This window comes from Monodelphis domestica, chromosome 3 (assembly GCF_027887165.1).
Source record: "Monodelphis domestica isolate mMonDom1 chromosome 3, mMonDom1.pri, whole genome shotgun sequence".
In the NCBI taxonomy this organism is placed as follows: Eukaryota; Metazoa; Chordata; class Mammalia; order Didelphimorphia; family Didelphidae; genus Monodelphis; species Monodelphis domestica.
Genome location: NC_077229.1, coordinates 47112514 through 47130304, shown reverse-complemented (window position 1 = coordinate 47130304; position 17791 = coordinate 47112514). Strand labels below are relative to the sequence as shown.

General features: G+C 50.8%; 1 protein-coding gene across 1 annotated transcript in view; it reads right to left on the bottom strand.

The window, feature by feature from the left end:
* The window catches only part of HIP1R (huntingtin interacting protein 1 related), a 67909-nt gene that overhangs the window by 34204 nt on the left and 15914 nt on the right, over positions 1-17791 (bottom strand). The window contains exons 2-4 of the mRNA XM_056821836.1: positions 5314-5377; positions 3571-3713; positions 3256-3312 (exon numbers count right to left, since the gene is read on the bottom strand). Coding sequence (XP_056677814.1) covers positions 3256-3312; positions 3571-3713; positions 5314-5377 — 264 coding nt within the window. The remainder of the gene's footprint in view (positions 1-3255; positions 3313-3570; positions 3714-5313; positions 5378-17791) is intronic.

The window sequence follows — 17791 nt, the reverse complement described above, 5'->3', positions numbered from 1 at the left end:
TCCTCTGTTCCTCTGGTATCTGCCAGATGGGCCAACGGCTTGTGACTCAGAGCTGACCAGGGATGGAGGGCTCGCTCTGAAGAACACACAAGTTCCCTCACAATCTGAGCTGTCCAAGGTAGCCCGGGCTGTTACCTCCAGAGGTCTGGGGGGGGCCACCCTCACTGAAAGTGTTCAAACAGAGCACGGATGGATACTGAGGCGGGGTGTTAAAGAGGGAAGGAACTCTTTCCTCGTTCCCTGCCTCAGTTGACTCATCTGTAAAACAAGGGGATTGGACTAGATCAAGCCATTTTCGAAGTGCAGTCTGTGATACCCTGGGAGTCCCCAGGCCCCTTTCCATGGGACCTCGAGGCCAAAACTCCTTTTGCCATAATACAAGGAATCACCCCTTCCTTTTCCAACTCCTCATCTGTGCGAGGCCCAATTTTCTACGTTAACTTCGACCCAAATCACAAACATATGACACCAGAGAGAATGTGGAAGCAGAAGGGCGAATCCAGCTGTTTTCTATCCATCCAGACATCCAAGAGGTTTGCAATAATATACGAAACAATGCATCCTCTCTAAAGGGGTTGTGGGGAAAAAACTTCCTATAAAAACAAGGAACCTATAGGACTATAATGGGGCACTTTAGAGGGAATTTTAAAGTGTGTTCACTTGCATTTCAAATACAGGCAATATCAATGCTCCTAGGCATGCTCATTAATCTTCAAGGGTTTACCACTTATGAGTGGCAAGCGCTTCCCCCCGGCTCTGACATCAAGCCATGTTCTAAGCCCCCTCCCAGCTGTTCTAGGTTCTCTCCCAGCTGGCATTCCCTGTTCTAAGGCCCTTCCTGCCCTCCACCCGTGCTCTGCCACTCTGTGCTCCCGGAGCCTGCCCCAGGCCTGGACGACACGCTTCCCTCCTCTTGGGAACAGAAGGCCCCTGTAAGGCTGTTTGCTCTCTCCCAAGGAGGGCCGCCTCTCCTTTAGCTGCCCGTCATCACTCGGCCCAGAAACACGTGGGAGGAGTGCCGGTCTCTGGGAGACGGGCCAGCTCCGAGTGGGACGCCTTATTAAGAATGCTGGTGGGCAGACATATCTGGGCTGATTCCTGACACCCCGGGTCCCGTGGGTGCTCCAAGCCAAGGGGTTCACATCCCAAACCCCAAGATTCCTGGGAGGCTCCCCCCCCCCCCAACCCTGGGGCCCTCAGCAGGGCTTGTTTGTTCTCTTACAAACTCTAAAGGGCATTCAAGAAAGGCACACCCATGCCTAGGTTATTACATTCCACCAGCCCCAGGGGGGACCCTCCCAGCTGGAACCACAATTCACTATTCAGCTGTTCCATAATCCCATCCCAGGCGGAGCCACCACACGTACAGGAACCCAGATCTAGAAGGAGGCTGTCTTTTCCAGCCCTCCCATTTTGGAGGAGAAAATGGGGACTAAAAGTAAGGCCAAAGAGACTGTAAGCATCAGAGGGGGTGATTCGCACTCAGGTCCTCAGACTACAGGCCAGGGCTCTTTGCACCATGCCAGCTGGGTTAAGAAAAAGACCGCTTCATCAATGCAGGAGGAGTGTTCTTCCCTGGGCTAAGAAGGGACTTTGTGGGAATCTGCTTTGGATCTGGGGGCTGGTTCCTCCCCATCAAGGAATGAAAGACCAAAAGGGGCCCCCCAAAAAAAGATAGTAGTTGATTTCAGCAGAAAATAGCCCCCCCCCCCCCATTGTACCTACTGACTGACAGACTCGGTTGATGTTTGAATCAACTGCCTTGTTGGAGGTTTTGGCACAGTGGATAAAGCGCTGGGTCAGAATCCAGTTGCAGACATTTATGAGCTGAGTGACCCTGGGCAAGTCATTTAACCTGTCTGCCTCAGTTTCCTCATTTGTAAAATAAGAGTACTCACTTCCCAGGGTTTTCATGAGGCTCAAATGAGATACTATTTATAGACATAAATATTGCTAATATTAATATTATTATTATTACAAACCTGCAACGTTGAATCTTTTTTTTTTTAACCCTTACTTTATATCTGAAAATGGATACTAATTAGCAATTCCAAGGCAGCAGGGCTTGGGTCACATCGTTAGGAACCCAGGCCTTTCCTGTCTTTGGGCCTGGCCCTCTATCTTCTGTGCCACCCAGCTCCCCCAAACTTTGAGTCTTAAAAAGATGGCCCCGGGGAGTGAGGGCTCTGAGAGTTAAGGGTCTCCCTGACAGAATCTGAGCTCCTGGAGAGCTGGGACTATTTCACTTTTGTCCTCTTATGACCTCTAGCTGGCACAGTGGATAGAGCACTAGGCCTGGAGTCTGGAAAACTCCTGTTCCTGGGTTCAAATCTGGCCTCCGACACTTCCTAGCTGCGTGACCCTGGGCAAGTCACTTCACCCTGCTGGCCTCCGTTTCTCATCTGTAAAATGAGCTGCAGAAGAAGACAGAATTCCACTCCGGGATGTCGGCCAAGAAACCCCCAAATGGGGTCACAAAGAGGCAGACACAACTGAAATGATTGAACCACGGTGGTCTCTCAGGCCTGTTTAAAAATCTAAAACTATAGGAAGCAGCTGGGTGGCTCAGTGGATTGAGAACCAGGCCTAGAGACGGGAGGTCCTAGGTTCAAATCCGGCCTCAGACACTTCCCAGCTGTGTGACCCTGGGCAAGTCACTTAACCCCCATTGCCTAGCCTTTACCACTCTTCTGCCTTGGAGCCAATACACAATATTGAAAAAAAAAAATCTAAAACTATGACCCTATATGGAGGAATTTGGTTTGGATTAAGGGGGGGAAAAGAACCCCCAAATTTTGGGGATTTGAGGGCACTTCAAAGCCAATTACTTTCCCGTTATTTGGCAGATGAAACTTCATACAGGCTCTTTGGCCTTCTCAGAGTCATGGGCTGGAGAGAATTTGAACTCGGGTTTCCTCACTCCCTCTCTCCTAATCGGCCCTCCACAGTGTCTCATGGTTTGCCCAAGGCTCCATTTTATCTGAACATCAGGTCGGTCAGGTTTTTATTATTCCCATTTCACAGATGAGGAAAACTGAGGGACAGAGAGATGATTCTTGCCCAGGGTTACCCACAGCCAGGAAGGGGTAGGCCTCAAGTCTTCCTGACCCCAAATCCAGGGCTCCATCCATAACCCCACGCGGCCTCTCTGGGAACAGAAAGTCACCCCGAGGCAATGAGTGGCCACCTCAAAAGCCTGTGGAGAGCCGAAAGGAAGGGGGCGAGGAAGGAGCAAGCCTGGTTCTCAACACTTACCCACAGATCTCCGATCTCCCGAATGTTGCTCCGGTACCTTTGGCAGTCATGGAGAACCTAGAACAGAGGGGAGGAGGGAGGAGGGATGGGAGACCATGAATCCCGGCAGCGAAGAGCCAAGGGCCCCCTCTGGGCTCCTTCCCAAGCCCGGCGTCCAGGGCTGCCGCTGACAATGGCCATCCCTGTCCGAGAGGCCAGCAGGGCACGCTTTCCCGGGCCAGAGACCGGAGAAGGGTCCTGGGGGAGGGCGAGGAAGGCCCTCTATAACCCCGAGGCCCGACGGGGCAGGAAGAAGCCAGCTGGCACTCTACTCACGTTGGGGTGTCCGTCTCGAAGGACTTTGTGCAGAACGTGGCAGAACTTCCAGCTGAGGATGGAGCTGCTGGGAAGGGGCAGGCCGATTGCATAGGACCAAAAGGTGAAGGCCCCCTTCTCGTGGTGGGTGCCCAGAATGATGCCTTCACAGCGGTCAAGGTCCAGGAGGAACCGGAAGGGGGTGCACCCAGCAGGGACTTAATTAACCTTCTTTTTTTTTAATTTTATGGGGTTAAACAATAGGGTTTCTGGGAATTTCCAGCAAAGCCTGGAAGCCCAGTCCTATTTGTCCAGTGGGGGAAAGGGACTAAAATCTAGAAAATCTCTTGTTATAAAGAAGAAACCAACAGCCAGAGAGGGCAGCAGCTCAACCTCTGTTTTCCTCAATTTCTCATCTGAAAAATAACATTATTCTCCCAGGATGGTTGTAAGAATCAAATGAGACACTTAGCCGAGTGTCTGGCACAGAGTAGGTGCATAATAAATGCTTATTTCCTTCTCTTTGTATTTATTTTCTGTATATTATTTTTTATATACTTATATATTTAGGCATTTGTTATCTCCCCTGTTGGAAGTTCCTTGAGGGTGAGAATGGTTTTGTTTTTTACATTTGTGTCCCCAGTTCCTGGCATAATGTCTGGAACATAAAAGCATTTTATAAGGATTTGTTGATTAAGTGACTTGCCCAAGGTCACACAGCTAGTAAGTGCTAGAAGTGGGCCTGGAACCCAGGTCCAATAGGCAAACATTTCCCCACTGTAGCACATTTTTCTTTCAACAAGAGGGCATTATGGGTGTTAGTGAATTAGAGGTCTTTTAGAGCTCTAAATCATGGAATCCAGGGGCAGCTGGGCATCACAATGGTTAGTGTCAGGCCTAAAGATGGGAAGGTCCTGGGTTCAAATCTGGCCTCCAACACCCCCTAACTGTGTGACCCTGGACAAATTATCTAACCCCAGTTACTCAGCCCAAGGCACTTATAGGTACTTAGTATCGACTTTAAGATATAAAGTAAGGGTTTAAAAAAAAGACTCAACGTTGCCACTAGTAGCTGGTTTGTAAGAAGGCATGGGTTTAAAAAAAAAACCTGGACTCCAATAAACTCCCCAAGCCAAGGGTGGAAGTAAGTTTAGTGGAAAGATGAGTCTACAACTCGCCTCGCATACCCAGAGCTGAGTCAGAAAGAAAAGTCCAAAGGAGATAGGGAAAGAACTTGGCACAGGAAAAAAGAGGCTAGGTCAGAGGACCTGGGTTCAAATGCTCCCTGTAATGGTTATTAGCTGTGTGACTTCAGGAAAGTTTAACATTCTGAGGCTGAATCCCTTTTCCCTTCTGTAAAATGACAGGGATGAGGGGCAGCTAGGTGGCTTGCCCAGTAGAGAACCAGGCCTGGACTTGAGTTCAAATATTTTTTTTTTTAAATGACATGGGTGGACAAAATGACTTCTTGGGTTTCTGCTGGATCCAAGCCTAGAATCCATTGATGGCTGGGTTTAATGGAAAGCAGGTAAACCAATGCCTGATCTGGCCCCAAGCCTCAATAAATTAAAAACCTCATCAGATTCCTGACAGAATGGATGTCCTTTGGGGTGAGTTTTCATTCATCCCTTGACTTCAACCCTAGAACAATATCTTACTCCTGAGCCATGGAAGGAGGAATCCTGGTGACATTCTCTCCCTTTCCCCCCACTCCAAACCCCCTTCCCCAAAGGAATCCAGAGCAGACACTTTTGAGAAGGATACGGCGAGCATGCTTTTCCTTCACTGGAGCTTCCTGGGTGTTGATGGCTTTGCTTATGCTGATCGCCTATGAAAGAGAGAAGAGCAGAGGTCAGAGCCCTGTCCAAGATGGACATTCTTCCTACCATCACATAACTGACATTTTAATAAGGTTTACAAAATACTATATTTTCTTATCTTATTTTCCTTAGAATAGCCCTGAGAGGGAGACTCTATTTTGAGAACCATTCTATAAATGAAAAACAAAGAACTGAGGCTTAGAGAGATTAAGTGATTTGCCCAGGATCTGAGATGTCTGAGATGGAATTCAAACCCAGACCTCATTCACATTACTAGGCTGCCTAGTTTGCCCACAAAAGGAATCATCCCCAAAGTTGAAAAAAAAAATTAAATTTCTTCGCCCAGCTAGACTTCAGAGTATGGACGGAACTAGGAGGGAAATGGCAATATTCTGGATAAATGGGACCTGATGTAGTCTCTCTACAGTGATATGGCACCATAATGCACAGAACATCGGGCCTGGAGTCAGGAAGACTCTCTTCCTGAGTTCAAATCTGACCTCAGACTACCTGTGTAACCCTGGGCAAGTCATTCATTTCACACTGTTTGCCTCAGTTTCCTCATCTGTCAAGTGAGTTGGAGAAAGATATAGCAAACCACTCCAATATCTTTGCCAAGAAAACCCCAAATGGGATCACAAAGAGTCAGACATGACTGAAAAAGTGACTGAACAACATCCAAGTAGTCTCTCACCTAAATAAGGTCAAATGTAATTCTCTGCTCTTGGTCCTTCTGCCCATGGTCTTCCATTGACACAAGGACAAACAGAGACACAGACACACCCCAGAACCTCCAGAAAGCAGATAAAGTCCAGGAGATACTGAACAAGGCAGGCCCTACAGATGACTAAGGAATGGCATAAGGTTCTGATATCCCCACATCCTACTCTCCCCAAACAAGGGCTAAGCACATCACAAAAGGATCCTCTTCTCCACCTCACCTCCAGGAAGACAGGAAGTCAGCTTTGTTGTTGTTTCTACTGAAACAGATGGCTCAGTGTCACACCCCAGTGATAACTGGTCTCCACCCCAGAGGCCAAACCACCTCTCTACCCAGCCTCTAAGGGCTCACAGCTGGTACTCCTTCCTCTTTATCACCCCCATCTCTATGGACCTCCCAGGAAACTAAGTCATTCACAGCCCCACATGCCTCCCCCCAACAAGAGAAAACCACAAATTCAGTCCCCATTAAGGAGTTTAAGAAATCTCTAGGGGTCAGCTGGGTGGTTCAGTGGATTGAGAGCCAGACCCAGAGATGGGAGGTCCTGAGTTCAAATCTGACCTCAGACACTTCCTAGCTGTGGGACCCTGGGCAAGTCATTTAACCCCCATTGCCTAGCCCTTACCACTCTTCTGCCTTAGAGTCAAAACACAGTATTGATTCTAAGAGGGAAGGTAAGAATTTTCATTAAAAAAAGGAGGAGGAGGAGGAAGAGGAAGAGGAGGAAGAAGAAGCAGAAGGCAACTTCAGCTGCTCTCAGGGCCTCATGCAAGAAGGGGAATCTTACATGGCACAATCACTAAAGAGAAGGCAAGCTGGAAGCCAGTCAAGATTGATTCCTTCCTTCCTTCCTTCCTTCCTTCCTTCCTTCCTTCCTTCCTTCCTTCCTTCCTTCCTTCCTTCCTTCCTTCCTTCCTTCCTTCCTTCCTTCCTACCTTCCTTCCTTTTTTTCCTTTTCTTGAACCATGATTATTATGGGGGCCTTCTGGTATGGAAACTCTTAACTGATATAGATGAACAACTTGCCTATGTCATGACAACTTGGCCATTGATATCAGGGAAGAATTCTCATACCAGGAGTCCCATCTATGCCTTAGTTTCAGGGAGTCCTTCACAGATGAGAGGTGACACGGCTAAGTTCACACAGCTAGAATATCTTATAGGTAAAACTTGAACTCAGGTCTTTCTGACTCTAAGGCCTGCACTCTCTCACAACTTCTCTCCTAGATAAGTTTTAAGGTACGGAAAAGCCTTTTTTAACCAAGAGGATCATGGGATTTTGAGTTGGAAGGGAATTTAGAAGTGAATTCATCCAAACCTTTCATTTGGCAGATAAAGAATCTGAGGCCTAAAAAGAAGAAAAGATTAAAAAAAATTTTTTTTTAAACCCTTACCTTTCATCTTAGAATCCATACTGTGTACTGGTTCCAAGGCAGAAGAGCGGTAAGGGCTAGGCAACAGGGGTTAAGTGACTTGGCCAGGGTCACACAGCTAGGAAGTGTCAATCCAGATTTGAACCCAAGTCCCTCCCAACTTAGTTTCCTAATTTAATTCCCAAATTTAAGTCTCCATTTACCCCTAGCACATAGTAGGTACATCCATGCTTCCCTTCCTGAACTAAACACTGTCAAAGAGCTAAAGGAAAAGCTGAGTCACTGATTGGTATGTAGAGGGATGCTCCATCCCAATATTTTAACCAAGTCAATCAGTCAATAAACACTTATTAAGTGTCTGGACTAAGCCCTGGAGATACAAAAGGAGGCTGAAGCTGGGCCCTGCCCTCAAGGAGGGCAGAGTCTAATGGGTGAGGCAACAAGGAAATGTGCACAACAAATAGGCTCTTTAGAGGATAAATAGGAAAGAATTAACAGAGGGTATTAAGAGGGCCACAAGGCCCCCTGCAGAAGGCAGGTTGTGAAGAAAAATCTTTACCTCCCATCTCAGAATCAACGATTAGGTAATTGAGGTTAAGTGACTTGCCCAGGGTCACCCAGGTAGGAAGTATCATCCCAGGACCTCTCATCCCTAGGTCTGGTTCTCTCTGGGCAGCCATCTAGCTGACAGAAGGTAGGATTTTTGTGGAGATTTGAAGAAAGCTAAGGAGGTCAGAGGGAGGAGACGAGGAGGAAAAGTCTTTCAGAGAAAATGCTTCTTCATGAGTAAATATTTATTGACTTAAGTCAGCGCAAGTGTTGCAGACAGAGTACCAGATTTGGAGTCAAGAAGATCTGGGTTCAAATCCCACCTCAGACCCTGGATGACCATTGGTGTAACTCACCTTCCTAGGCCTGAGCTCCCTCCTCTGTAAAATGAGAGGGTGACACTTGAATATCTCTCAGTTCCCTTCTCCCGCTAAGGGTCTAATCATCGGAGAACCTGAGGAGATGAGCTTGGACGTCATCCCATGAAACCGTTTAATTTTAAACACTAAGAGACGCCTTCCCTAACCGCACGGATTAGATTTCCTTTACCTGCTTGGAACTAAGGAAAGAGATTTTTTAAACTTTCTTTTCCCTTAGAGAAGTCAAGTGTGAAAAAAGTAGTTCAATTCTGTCTAAATAAATAGGTCAGAGGGCCACACTGCCTCTTTGCAGGATAGAGCAGGAAGAATGGAGGGAGGAAGGGAGGAGAGACAGATGGAAGAAAGGAGGAAGAGGGAGGGAAAGAGGGAGACAGAGGCAGAGAGAGAGGGAGAGGAGGGAGAAGGAAAAAGGAAGAAGAGAGAGGGAGTGAAAGGAAGAGAGGAAGGGAGGAAGGAAGGAAGGAAGGAAGGAAGGAAGGAAGGAAGGAAGGAAGGAAGGAAGGAAGGAAGGAAGGAAGGAAGGAAGGAAGGAAGGAAGGAGGGAAGGAGGGAAGGAAGGAGGAAGGGAAGGAAAGAAGGAAGAAAGGAAAGAAGGAAGAAAGGGAAGAAGGTAGAAAGGAAAGAAAGAAGGAAGAAAGGAAGGAAGGAAGGAAGGAAGGAAGGAAGGAAGGAAGGAAGGAAGGAAGGAAGGAAAGGAGGAAAGGCAGGAAGGTAGGAAGGCAGGAAGGCAGGAAGGCAGGGAGGGAGGAGGGAGGAAGGAGGGAGGAAGAAGGGAGGAAGAAGGGAGGAAAGGAGGAAAGGAGGAAAGGAGGAAAGGAAGGAAGGAAGGAAGGAAGGAGGGAAGGAGGGAAGGAAGGAGGAAGGGAAGGAAAGAAGGAAGAAAGGAAAGAAGGAAGAAAGGGAAGAAGGTAGAAAGGAAAGAAAGAAGGAAGAAAGGAAGGAAGGAAGGAGGAAGGGAAGGAAAGAAGGAAGAAAGGAAAGAAGGAAGAAAGGGAAGAAGGTAGAAAGGAAAGAAAGAAGGAAGAAAGGAAGGAAGGAAGGAAGGAAGGAAGGAAGGAAGGAAGGAAAGGAGGAAAGGCAGGAAGGTAGGAAGGCAGGAAGGCAGGAAGGCAGGGAGGGAGGAGGGAGGAAGGAGGGAGGAAGAAGGGAGGAAGAAGGGAGGAAGAAGGGAGGAAAGGAGGAAAGGAGGAAAGGAAGGAAGGAAGGAAGGAAGGAAGGAAGGAAGGAAGGAAGGAAGGAAGGAAGGAAGGAAGGAAGGAAGGAAGGAAGGAAGGAAGGAAGGAAAAGGAGAAAGAAACAAACTGAAGTTCAGGTTGATGAAATATCTTAGAATTGCAGATAGTGACTTTGGGGACTATCTAGTCTAATCCTCCCAGTTTACAGCTGAAAAAATGGAGCCCCAAGAGGGCCCATGTAAGTGACTTGCCCCTCTCCCTGTGCCCCATGGAGTTTGTATAGCTCAGAAAGGTCTATGAGAGCAGACCAAGACTGAGGGGCTGTCAGGCAGGCGGGATGCGCTCTGGGTCCAGGCTCCAGCCAGCCGCACAGCCCATGGCTGCCATGAACAGGAAACAAGGATTGCAGGGACAGGTCAGCCTTCACTTATCACAGCGGGATCGGAATGATGGGGCTCTGGCTGCAGCGATGAGGGGGCAAGAGGGAGGGATGCACCGAGGAGACTAGTTTTGGTTTCTATTTCTATCACAGCCCAAAGGTCAGCCGGTTACATGCACCCAGCCAACGCAGGTAGAGGAAAGCAAGAGGACTCCGAGCCGTGGGCCTGCCCCGGCCTCATCCCCTAGCAAGTGGGGAGAGTCTAAGGGGGGCGGTGTGGTTGAAGGGTCTGGCAGACATGGAGAGATTCGCACCCAGGGCCAACCACAAGTCAGATCCTGGTTAGTAAAAAAGAAAGACATCCGCTCATTCTATTCATCTCTAGAAGAGTGTGGCCTGATTTCCTAGACTTGATCTAATGGGGCCTGTGAGGCAGCCCGAGGGACGATGGATGATGGGCTCGGAGGCCTTCTCAGCAAGGCCCATGTTGTGGGATGAAGCCACACGTCCCCCCTGGAGCTGCCAAATCTCACCCATGGCACTGCCTCGACATCTCTCTGATGCCAGGGACCCCCGGGCAGGCCCTCATCACCTGGTCCATTTCAAAAGCCTCCCGATTGGCCTCCTTATGCCCACCCTCCATGCACACAGCTGCCAAACTCTGGTTTCCCTAAAAGTTCTGCCTGTGAGTCACTCCCCTGCTTGGGGATCCAATACAAACTCTCCTGTGTGGATCTTAAAGTCTTGTCCCAACATGGTCTCGGTCTATTTTCCCAGGCTTCTCACGTGGTTGTTCATGCCTCCCTACAGGTAGCAGCAGCAGATCACTTCTGAAGTTGGAATCAGCAAAGATCTGGGTTCAAATCCCACCTCTGGCATTTACTGGCTGGTTGATGAAGGGCAAGCAAATCACTTAAGCTTCTATGGAAACCTTAGTTTCCTCCCGTGTAAAATGGGGATACTGATACACCCAGCTCAGAAGGTTGCTGTGAAAATCAATTGAGATGGGGGCAGCTGAGTGGTTCAGTGGATGGAGAATCAGGCCTGGAGACGGGAGGTCCTGGGTTCAGACACTTCCCAGCTGGGTGACCTTGGCCAAGTCACTTCCCCCCATGGCCTCGCCCTTCCCACTCTTCTGCCTTGGAGCCAATACACAGTACTGCCTCTAGGATGAATGTTTTTAAGGAAAAACAGACCAAAACAAAAACAAATGAGATGATGTATGCAAAGGGAGCTTATCCTGGGCAGCATCCAAGGCTCTCCCCTCTTTCAGAACCAACACAGAGACTTACACGGAAGACACAGAACCACGGAAGACGGTAAGAGGTGGAGGATGGAGAGAAGAACTAAATTTGGAGTTAAAGAAGGAAGCTCAGAGGTCATCCTGGCAAATCCCCTTCTTTTCCAGAGAGGGAAAATGGGGCCGAAAGGTCACGCAAATGGCCAGCGACAGAGCCAGGATTAGCAGGCCCTCCGACCCCGCATGCGGGCTCTTCCCACGCCACCCTGCTGACCACGGCACAGCCCTCTCTGCTCGGGCCCTCCCAGCACCAGCTCCGGGTCCCTCTGACCTCCTTTCACACAGGCACCCATTGTGCCCGATTCATTTAGATTCCAAGGTCTGAGGCTGTAACTCAACTGTATAAATTACTGGGAGCCTCGCTCTCTTCTCCCTCCAGGGCACCACTGGGCATCCACGAGCCTCAGCAGCCCCTCAAAACGGGAGGCCTTTTCAGTCCCTAATACTGAAATGGGGGCCCTCATTGAACTGGAGGGCTGACTTCAGATGAGACCCGGACAATCTGGGCTGCTTCGGAGACTTCTCAGAGGCCTCAAGCATCCTTGCCCCAAGCGGACCCTGGGGCCTTTGGAACATGGTCCTCCTCCAAAGGAGCCCTTATCCCGCTCATCACACTAGCCCAGCGCAACTACTTGTATTGGGAAACGTGAATGCATGGAACTTCCCTAGAAGGGGTGGCCCCCTTGGCTCCCTTACAAGCACTTGGGTTCACAAGGCATCAAGCGTAGAATAAGAGTATGGGGCTTGGAGTCTGGAAGATCTGGGTTCAAATCTGGATTCAGATAGAAGCTGTGTGACCCTACCTTTGTCTGCCTCAGTTTCCTCATCTACAATATGACAATAACAGTATCTGCCTGGCAGGGTTGCTGTGAGGATCAGATGCGATAATAATTATAAAGCATCAGCTCTTAGTGTTATATAAAGGCTAGCTATTATTATTATGATTAATTAGTCGGTCTCAAGGCCCTCAGGTGGTGCAGTGGATAGAGGGCTGGGCCTAGGGTAGGGAAGATTCCTCTTCCCAAGTTCAAATCAAGCCGGAGACACTTCCTAACTGTGTGACCTTGGGCAAGTCACTTAACCCTTTTTGATCTCAGGCCCTTCCTGGCTGTAAGACTCTGGACGAGTCACTTCCAGAACAGATGGAAAGAGTTCTTAAATTTCAGGACCAAATAGAGGGTTTGGCATGCTCGATAACCTCTGAACACCTAGCTGCATGGCTCCCTCCCTGTGTGACCTTGGAGCCCATTGCATCCCCGGGCTTGCAATGACGGGTCTGGAGGAGACGGTCTTTCTAGCCTCCTCTGACCCTCCGGTCTGGCCTCCTGTCCACTCTAACCCCTCTGACCTCCAGGTCTGGCCTCCTGTCCACTTGACCTCCTCTGACCCTCCGGTCTGGCCTCCTGTCCGCTCAGCCTCCTCTGACCTCCAGGTCTGGCCTCCTGTCCACTTGACCTCCTCTGACCCTCCAGTCTGGCCTCCTGTCCGCTTGGCCTCCTCTGACCCTCCGGCCTGGCCTCCTGTCCGCTCGGCCTCCTCTGACCTCCAGGTCTGGCCTCCTGTCCACTTGACCTCCTCTGACCCTCCGGTCTGGCCTCCTGTCCGCTCAGCCTCCTCTGACCTCCAGGTCTGGCCTCCTGTCCACTTGACCTCCTCTGACCCTCCAGTCTGGCCTCCTGTCCGCTCGGCCTCCTCTGACCCTCCGGCCTGGCCTCCTGTCCGCTCGGCCTCCTCTGACCTCCAGGTCTGGCCTCCCGTCCACTCTAACCCCTCTGACCCTCTGGTCTGGCCTCCTGTCCACTTGACCTCCTCTGACCCTCTGGTCTGGCCTCCTGTCTGCCTGGAGCTCCGGAGGCTGGCCTCATCATGGAGCATCGGCCACAGGAGGGTCCCGGACCAGCAGAGGAAGAAGCCGCTGCACCCGCAGGGCATCCCAGCCAATGCCCCGCCATGGCCGCCTGGTTTCTCGGGCATCATCTCAGCCAATGAGAAGCGCCCGGCCTCTCCCCCCATCCCAGGTCCCCCGAGAGCAGGATTTCCTGATCTCTTCGGGGGGGGGGGGGCGTCCCCGCCTCCCTTCCTTCTCTAGTCTGGCATCGCCCGCTTTCAGGCCAGCAGAAGGCAGGAGCTGGCGGAGGCCGGAGCCTCGGGGAGGCCGTGCCTGTGTGTGTGTGTGTGGCCGGCCTGGACGCCTGCCCCGCTCGGCGGTCCCTTGGCAAACACAGCCCCGTTGTGTGCCGGCCAGGCAGATGTCTCGGGCCGGGAGGGCGGCTGCGAGGGAACCCGGGCTCCGGCCTCCCCGGGCACGGGAAGCCGCACACAAGGGGCCACAGTGCCGGCACAGTAGGGGCTTGTTGTGGCTCACGGGCCGCGGCTGGCCCAACCTGGTCCCGGGAGAAGGCAGGGCTGCGGCCCTGGACAAGCCCCTCCCTCTCTCCCGGGCCTTCCTGTTGTCATCTGCAGGAGGGCTGGCCTCAGGGCCCCCATCCCCCCGTCTGCAGGTGCATCTCGTCAGCAGCACTTAGGAAGCGCCGGCTGCATACCAGACAATCAATGCCAGCCAGGCCGGCCTAGCAATCCATCCACTGCAGCGGACTCCCTGTGGCGCACACGCATGCGTGTATAGTCATACACGTCTCCCCATCCATTCATTAACATAAGCACAGGCCCACCTGGGGCCTAGGAGGAAGGAATCTCCCATTCTGCAGTAGGGAAACTGAGGCAGGGAGCCAGGAAGCCCAAAGGGAGCCAGCCTCCTTCCTCACCCTGCAGCATTCAGAGCTCAGCCTCGGCTCCACTCTGGCTTGGCTCTAACCCTCAGACTTCCCGGCCCCTTCCAGCGGCGGCCAGTAGGGTTTCCAAGGCTCTGGCCACACGTCCCCCCGCTGGACACTCGCTGACGGCCGGTCGGTCGGAGGTGTGGCCAGCTGGCCCACGCCCCCCTCCCCCCATGGAGCCTGGGGTCTGGGGGGTGTCCTGGAGTCACCACCTCCCCGTTTTACAGATGAGAAGACTGAGACATGGGAGCGGGGACGGAGAGGCCGTCCGGTCCAAACCCCTCACTTGACAGCGGAGGAGATGGAAGCGGGGAGAAATCAGGCGATTTGGGCAGCGGGGCGAAGTCTGGGGCAAGATTCACACTCGGGTCTCCAAAGGCCGTCCTCGTCCTCTATCCACTTCGTCACCGTGAGGGGGCGAGGAAGCCCCCCGAGGCCGACAAACATCCTCCTGCAGCCACAACAGGAACGCGGGCTCCCCAGGGCCCCGGCGCCACACAATACAGCACAGGAAGCCGACCCGGGCTGCGGAACATACTCGGCCCAAAGGGAACAATTGCACCGTGAAGTCTGAGTCCAGAATCCAGCCACTGCCTCCAGGATAACGTCCGCACGCCCAAATGATTATTTAATTAATTATTCATCAAATTGAATTAACCATTCATTAAATAATTAAATTAAAAATTAAACACATCTCATTGGATCCCCGAGACTGCCGGTGATTCTCGGGACAAGCCCATCTTTGTTTTTTATCCTTTACCCCCTCCCCCGCCCCCCCGCCCCCCCCCCCCCCCCCGGGTGCCCGGGCCCTGGGATGGAGCTGGAAACCCGGACAGCCCCATCCTCCCCCTGCCCGGCCCGGATTGGCTCCAAGGAGGCTGCGAGGGGCCCACAGAACCGGTTCCCGGAAGGACGACCAGCTGGGGCGAACCAGAAACGCCTTTCAGGGAAGCTGTCGTCATGCCTTGGGTCAGGCGGCCAACCTCGCGTCCGGCGGGAATCGCACCTGGGACGTGCCTTGAACCCAGGACTAAAGCGGGTCAGATGTGGCCATCCTCAAAGTGGTTCCTTCAGCCTTCAACTGAACCAACTGGTAAATATTTATTAATCACCTACTAGGTGCCAGCCCTGTGCTCTACGCTGAGATTACAACGGAGGCAAAAAGCAGTCCCCATCCTCGAGGAGCTACTGGAGGAGACGAATATAGACAAAGCAAGCTAGAGGCGGCATAATGTAGAGCCCTTAAAGAGGCAGGAAATCCCGGGGTTCAAGGGCTGCTGATCGCTAGGGACCCTCAACTGTAAAATGGGGCGGATGATGAAGAAACGGCATGAAGTGTGAATGAAAAAATTTCTTTTGCAACGTTTAAGTTGCTATTTTTCAGTCCAAAATCTTTCCATTTCATAGAGATAAAAACTGAGGCTCAGAGAAGATTTAACTTTCTCATAGTCACCCAGCAGCAGAGTGGGATCGGCCAGCTAGGGATGGCTGAATCTGGCACCAGGAAGCCCTGAGTTCAAATCCTGCCTCAGCCATGATCTGTGGGACCCCAGGCAGGTCACAATTGGTTTGTTTCGGTTTCCCCAATTACAAAATGGGAATAATAATAGCACCTATCTCCTAGGGCTATTATAAGGATAAAATCAGATAACATTTTAATGCTGGCTATAAGTATTATTAGAATGTTATATATTTTTTTTATTGGAATTAGAACTGCATCCAGATTCAGTGTTCTATTCCTATAAGCTGCCTCTCATCCTAATTCTGAGAGGTAACTTTTGTCAGTCTGTCCTGAGGACAATATTTCTCTGTGTGCCTGTGGGCATGGCACCAAATCTCCCTGGGCCTCAGTTTCCTCACCTGTATAAGCTACCCTCATGCCCAGGAGGCATTCCTACCTCACCCTAGACTCTCAGGATTTTTAGCTCAATTCCAATTTTTTTAACCCTTCCCTTCCATCTTAGAATCAATACTGTGTATCGGTTCCAAGGCAGAAGAGCACTAAGGGCTAGGCAATGGGGGTCAAGTGACTTGCCCAGGGTCACACAGCTGGGAAGTGTCTGAGGTCATATTGGAACCTAGGACCTCCCCTCTCCAGGCCTGGAAACTGACTCCTCAATTTTTCTTTCAACTCACTTTGTGGGACCTCCTACAAGAAGCCCTCTCCAAGCCACTTGGTTAGATGTTTTCCCCTCTGCTTCCCCTCATTACTCTGCATATATTTCATATTTATATAAGTGAGTGTGAGTTCCAGGAGAGCAGGAACTCTACTGTCACTGCAGCATTCGGTGCCCTCCATGCCGGGCTGAACCAAGTCCCTCCTGCCTTCTTGGAGTTGACGAGGAAATCAGGGAGGGTCTTGACGGGCTGCCAGTACCTGCTGATGCTGAGTAGTAATCTGCATCCTGTGGAACCCCTCTACATCTGTCCAGACTGATTCTCTGCCCTTTGCACAGACTCCCCCGGTCTGGCAAGTCTGATGACAGACAAACAGGTCCTAGGCTAGGGGGAGATGCCAGGGATGTAGAGCAAATGATCCAGCCCTGACTCAGGGCACAGTCAGTCCCAGGCAATTGCCACTGAAGGAAGAGGTGGGAGATGCGGTGCAGGTTCTGCAGGATGGGACCAGGATGGCAGTGGCAATTTTGCCATCTTTGTCACAAGTCACAGGAGATGCCACCACACCCTTTCCCAGCAGTGGGAAGGACACCAGATTTGAAATCCAAGGACCTGAATTTCAATCCAGTCTCTGTTCTACTCTGTGTGACCCTGGGCTAGTCACTTAACTCTGCCTTAGTTTCTCCATCTGTCAGATAAGCTGGAGAAGGAGACACTCCAGCCTGAAGTGGAAGTAACCAGGCAGATGTCTCTTTCCTGAATCTCCTGCTCTCCAGGCCAGTCTCTTATTAATCGCACCCTGAGAGAGTACGGTACAGTGGATGGTCATCCTGGGCCAGAGTAGAGTCAGTGAGACCTGGGTTTGAATCCTGATTCAGACACTTAATAGCTGGGGGATGTAAATCAGCCTTTTCTGGGTCTCATTTCTTCTGTGCAAAATGAAAAGGCTGGACTCGATGACCTATGATGATCCCAAATTGCCTCCTGACCTTAAGCATTACCCGTCTATCATAACCAGTGACGGCTATACAGACCCTTTATTTAAAGTTTACCTAGCCACACGGGGAGTGCCGGGGGTGGTGTTAGCCCCTCCTCACAGAGGAGATTCAGTGGTTTACCCGTGGTTTCCGTTTTGTGTTGTTTCTGAATCCCAGCTTCAGTTACTGAGTATAGGAAGTCAAGGATGTGGACACAGAGTGAAAAAAGAAGGCCTGAGGGCTTATTAGAGGAGGGGATGGATGGATGGATGGATGGATGGATGGATGGATGGATGGATAGATAGATGATGGATGGATAGACAGACAGACAGATGGATAGACAGAGGGATAGATAGATGGATAGTTGTGTAGAGGGATGGATGGATGGATGGATGGATGGATAGATGGATGGATGGATGGATGATGGATAGATGGATGGATAGACAGATAGATGGACAGATGGATAGATAGATGATGGATGATAGACAGAGGGATAGATAGATGGATAGTTGTGTAGAGGGATGGATGGATGGATGGATGGATAGATGGATGGATGGATGGATGGATGATGGATAGATGGATGGATAGACAGATAGATAGACAGATGGATAGATAGATGATGGATGATAGACAGAGGGATAGATAGATAGATGGATAGTTGTGTAGAGGGATG